The sequence below is a fragment of the Nilaparvata lugens genome, chromosome X, assembly GCF_014356525.2.
Source record: "Nilaparvata lugens isolate BPH chromosome X, ASM1435652v1, whole genome shotgun sequence".
Lineage (NCBI taxonomy): Eukaryota > Metazoa > Arthropoda > Insecta > Hemiptera > Delphacidae > Nilaparvata > Nilaparvata lugens.
In genome coordinates, this window is record NC_052518.1 from 3,967,435 (window position 1) to 3,972,176 (window position 4,742).

Genomic DNA, 4,742 nt, shown 5'->3' on the forward strand with positions numbered 1-4,742 from the left:
ATTAATAATCCATGCCACGTGTAGGCCTAAACATTGCATCAGGAAAACAAAGTTTCAAAACTATGTTTTTCAGGTAGAAAGCAATATAGAAACAGATGTTCCTTTTTTAATTTCGACCATATGATTTTGTGATTTTTTAATGAAATCGAATGTACCATTAATGAATTTTAAACATTAATTCTGAAAAACCTAGAAGGAAAATTAAAATTTGGGCTTCCAGGTGCACGAGATTGATATTTTTAGATTCTATGTGCAAAATTTGGAGATCTAAATCATTCCCGTTTTTCCGGTATGCAATCCACAAGTTGACATGTTTTGATGCGAACAAATGAACACACGAACAAACACAACCCTACTCTCTCTTATTATATAGTGATAAGATATTATCTTATCAATTCAAAAAGCGCGTGGAAGTACCCCTGTCTTGTCTGAAGCCAATTCGAGAATTGGAAATTATTTTTTCACTCTCAAAGTAATTTGTGAGTTGTATTTTGACGCATTTTTTAATTATTTTTGACACCGTGCAAAGTATGGAAATTGGCCTGAAATTTGAGGTAACATTTTCTTGTCCAGACTTAAATATAGGAACAACTTTGGCAATTTTAAAGACATTCGGAAATCTACCTGTTGTTAAACTAAGATTAATTAATATTATGTGTAGCAGAGGTAATTGTAGTGTGTTAATTGCTGTTTTTAATTAACTTGGTCGGTATTCCATCCCATCCCGGAGCCGAGCCGCCTCTCATACTGACCACTACCGCGATAAGCTCGTAGTGGGTGACGGGACATAGAGCAAAGACAGCGTTCGTTGCATGGTCAGCGTCGTCCACCAGTCGGCTGCAGTGCCCCCGCCAACCGAGGCAAAGTATTCATTGAAGCCATTTCCTATTTGTTTAATTTCAGCGGGAGAGGCCTTTATTCTACTTTGCAAAATTAATTACTTTTAGCGGGGACATTGCTGTAAATGTTTTTTTTTTTTTAGATTCCTGGTTGATAAATATATTGTAGTATTGTGATTTTGTTTCTGTATGGTTTCAGCTGAAAGAAATGGCCGGTGGGTTGAACTACATTGATGCCAGTGATGAGAGATACAGTAACTGGATGCGCTATGTGAACTGCGCAAGAAATATCAATGAAATGAATCTGATGGCATATCAGTTTGAGGGCGGCATCTATTACAGAACTCTTCGTCTGGTTGCTCCTCATGAAGAGCTGTTTGTCTTCTATGGAGAACAGTTTGGCTGTAGTCTCGGCATTGATGTCAAGAACTTCAGGAATCCCACATTAACTAATGAAAAAGGTAAATGCGTATAACCAAATGAATTTCGATAATATTTTTCTTAGGGTGATGCCCACATGAGCTCCAGGCATGTGCGTGGGTAATGAGATGGATGATGATGAGTGATTTACAACTTTATGTGGGTTCCAAACCAGTAGGAAGCAGTTTTCAAACTCAATAATGATATTTTCAGTAGAGGAGTCGGCTCTTAAAATGGACATCCTTTGCCGAGAGTAGCAGGCCTGTAGATTTTAATTCATTTGGTTCTAATCCAGGCAAATGCCTAAAAATGTCACAAACGGAAATGTTTGGAACAATTTTTTTTGTAGATTTGTACAGGAGTTGACCATTTCAAAATTCGTCACCCCCAAAATTCATATAATATATAGATAGTAGCCTATATATATTTTTTTTTCAATAACTAAATAATTAATTAAATATATGCAGAATATTAAATATTTTGTTTTCATTATATTTCTTCATAGTGCACTAAAATAACAATTTGTCAACTGTACGGAGTTGGATAAAGATAGATCTGCCTGCTGTCTGCTTTGACTAATGGCAGACAAGGGTTGATAGCAAACCAATATAAATCAGGTGCTGAAAAAACGTGCATCTCACTATAGATCAGCTCTTTCTCAACAAAAAGGATTTTAAAATTTATGTTTATATTTCCTAGTGGAGAGGCGCACATAAGGATACCTCAAGGATCACATTTCAAACACATAACTTTTGACACTATGATGAGATCTCCTCGTTCTGTAGCTCATTCTTCTCGACTTGTCAAGGCGGTTAAAAATCGTATATCATCAGCTGAATTCGTTGGAAAAATGGGTAATTTTTGTTAGGTGTACTTCAACCCATTTCCAAACACAAAAAATGACCAATTTCTATATAGTCCAGTTATTATATATACATTGGTGCTTGTTGGTTCTAAATTGTAGAGAATTCCATCCTCTACGAGCTCAGTTGTTTTAAATTCATCTTGAACCACTGTTTCCTATCATAAAACTTCTGCGTCCATGACTATGAGGAAAGTATCTTCAATTTCTTGATTTTTTAAAACTTTCAAATCGTGCTTTACGAACATATTTTTTATGAATCGTGTTTAGGAAATAAAAAGCAGATTCTATTTTACAAAATATGGTCTTTTGAACTTATATCATTGTGCAAAATCTCAATATGAGGACAATGAAGTGAAAACTGGAAAATGAACAGAAAATTCAAAGTTTTTGGGCAATTCTGTTTGTAGCACAAGGAAATCTTATGTATCCAAACAATTTATTAAAAAATAAGAACTGCAATATGTATTGCAAGCATCAATGTATATAGACTAATCATGTTTTTAGTTTTTAGAGCAGTCCATCTTGAAAATTGACCCAACCATACTAGTTCAATCTCTGTTAGCCCCTCCCTAGGTATTTGCACCAGTACTGGGAACAATACTCTTGAATCACCCCATTTTACCTATGAAGCATGGAGCTGATCCTAGACTAAAATCCATCTTGATTGACACAAACTGAGGACGTAATGCTACAAATAAACGTAGAAAGAATAATACAAATCATTACATTCGAAAATGGTGTGACTTATGCATCTGTACTCATTTTCCACAGATGTCAGCTTCTACTGCGCAGAGTGTAACTCAGTCTTCACCTCACCGCTCTACTTGGAGCAGCACGAAATGACCTGTCTACTGGGACGGCCACCAAGCAAGAAACCGAAACTCCTTCATGCTACACAAACTACTGTGACCACAGTTGCACCACAAAGCAAGAACCACGGTTGCACCACGTCATCTAATCAAACATCGAACCCAATGATGAGTGTAAGCAACGTTCAGGAACCTCTCTCATTCACTGATGGAACCTCAAACGAACAACACCTCTCATTGAATGAGGGTTCGACTTATGGTGCCAAAGGCAAACAACTGATAGAGTTATCAGGTGAAAAGGGTGTCAATAGCCACCTTTGTAATAAGACTTATTCCAAAAAGTGTAGAGAGCATGAGAATGTAAGGCCATTCAAGTGCAGTGATTGTGATAAAGCTTTTCCTAGTAATGCAAGACTTGACCGACATTTTAAGTCAGTTCACTTGAAAGTGTGTTTGTTCAAATGCAATATGTGTGACTATAAGTGCTCACATAATGGTCATTTGAAAAAACACATGGATGCTGTGCATTTGAATGTACGAAAATTTGAATGCAATATGTGTGACTATAAGTGCTCACGTAATGGTAATTTGAAACAACACATGGATGCTGTGCATTTGAATGTACGAAAATTTGAATGCAATATGTGCGACTATAAGTGCTCACGAAATGATTATTTGAAAAGTCACATGAATGCTGTGCATTTGAATGTACGTAAATTTGAATGCAATATGTGCGACTATAAGTGCTCACGCAATGGTCATTTGAAACAACACATGGATGCTGTGCATTTGAATGTACGAAAATTTGAATGCAATATGTGCGACTATAAGTGCTCACAAAATGGTGATTTGAAAAAACACATGGATGCTGTGCATTTGAATGAATAAGTGCTCACATAATGCTAATTTGAAAAAAAACATATGGATGCTGTACATTTGAATGTACGAAAATTTGAATGCAATATGTGCGACTATAAGTGCTCACAAAATGGTAATTTGAAACAACACATGGATGCTGTGCATTTGAATGTATGTAAATTTGAATGCAATATGTGCGACTATAAGTGCTCACAAAATGGTAATTTGAAACAACACATGGATGCTGTGCATTTGAATGTACGTAAATTTGAATGCAATATGTGCGACTATAAGTGCTCACAAAATGGTGATTTGAAAAAACACACCCAAGCAGCAAAATAATCAGTTTGAAGTACTTTGAAATGTAATTTTAAATCACTTTCAAGCACTTTTAAATGATTGTACAATGATTTACAATGCTTTAAGTGGGCAAAATTGTGATTTATAAACTACTTGAAAATCATTTGAAATCACTTTCAAATGATTGAATAAGTTCTTCAGAATCATTTAGAATCATTGATTTATGTACTTTTCAAATCACTTCAAAGCATTTCAAAGTAGATTTAAATCACTTTTTAATGATTGTACAATGATTTACAATGCTTTAAGTGGGCAAAATTGTGATTTATAAACCACTTTCAAATGATTGAATAAGTTCTTTAGAATCATTTGGAATCATCGATCCATGTACTTTTTAAATCACTTTAAAGCATTTCAAAGTAGATTCAAATCACTTTTAAATTACTTGAAAATCATTTGAAATCACTTTCAAATGATTGAATAAGTTCTTCAGAATCATTTAGAATCATTGATTTATGTACTTTTCAAATCACTTCAAAGCATTTCAAAGTAGATTCAAATCACTTTTAAATTACTTGAAAATCATTTGAAATCACTTTCAAATGATTGAATGAGTTCTTTAGAATCATTTGGAATCATCGATCCATGTAC

The 4,742-nt window shown here is 34.7% G+C and overlaps 1 protein-coding gene across 3 annotated transcripts; it reads left to right on the forward strand.

The window, feature by feature from the left end:
- Positions 1–1,008: 1,008 nt before the first annotated feature.
- LOC120354752 (zinc finger protein 665-like) lies at positions 1,009–4,271 on the forward strand. Of its 3 annotated transcripts, none has more exons than XM_039442251.1 (3): positions 1,009–1,300; positions 2,896–3,807; positions 3,868–4,271. In XM_039442251.1, exons 1-3 carry the CDS (start codon positions 1,048–1,050, stop codon positions 4,131–4,133), a joined length of 1,431 nt encoding a protein of 476 aa, XP_039298185.1. In that variant the 5' UTR covers positions 1,009–1,047; the 3' UTR covers positions 4,134–4,271. The 3 variants fall into 3 exon arrangements, with proteins under 3 accessions (XP_039298185.1, XP_039298186.1, XP_039298187.1); XM_039442252.1 differs by having other exon boundaries at positions 1,010–1,300; positions 2,896–3,794; positions 4,029–4,271; XM_039442253.1 differs by having other exon boundaries at positions 1,010–1,300; positions 2,896–4,271.
- The last annotated feature ends 471 nt before the right edge of the window (positions 4,272–4,742 follow it).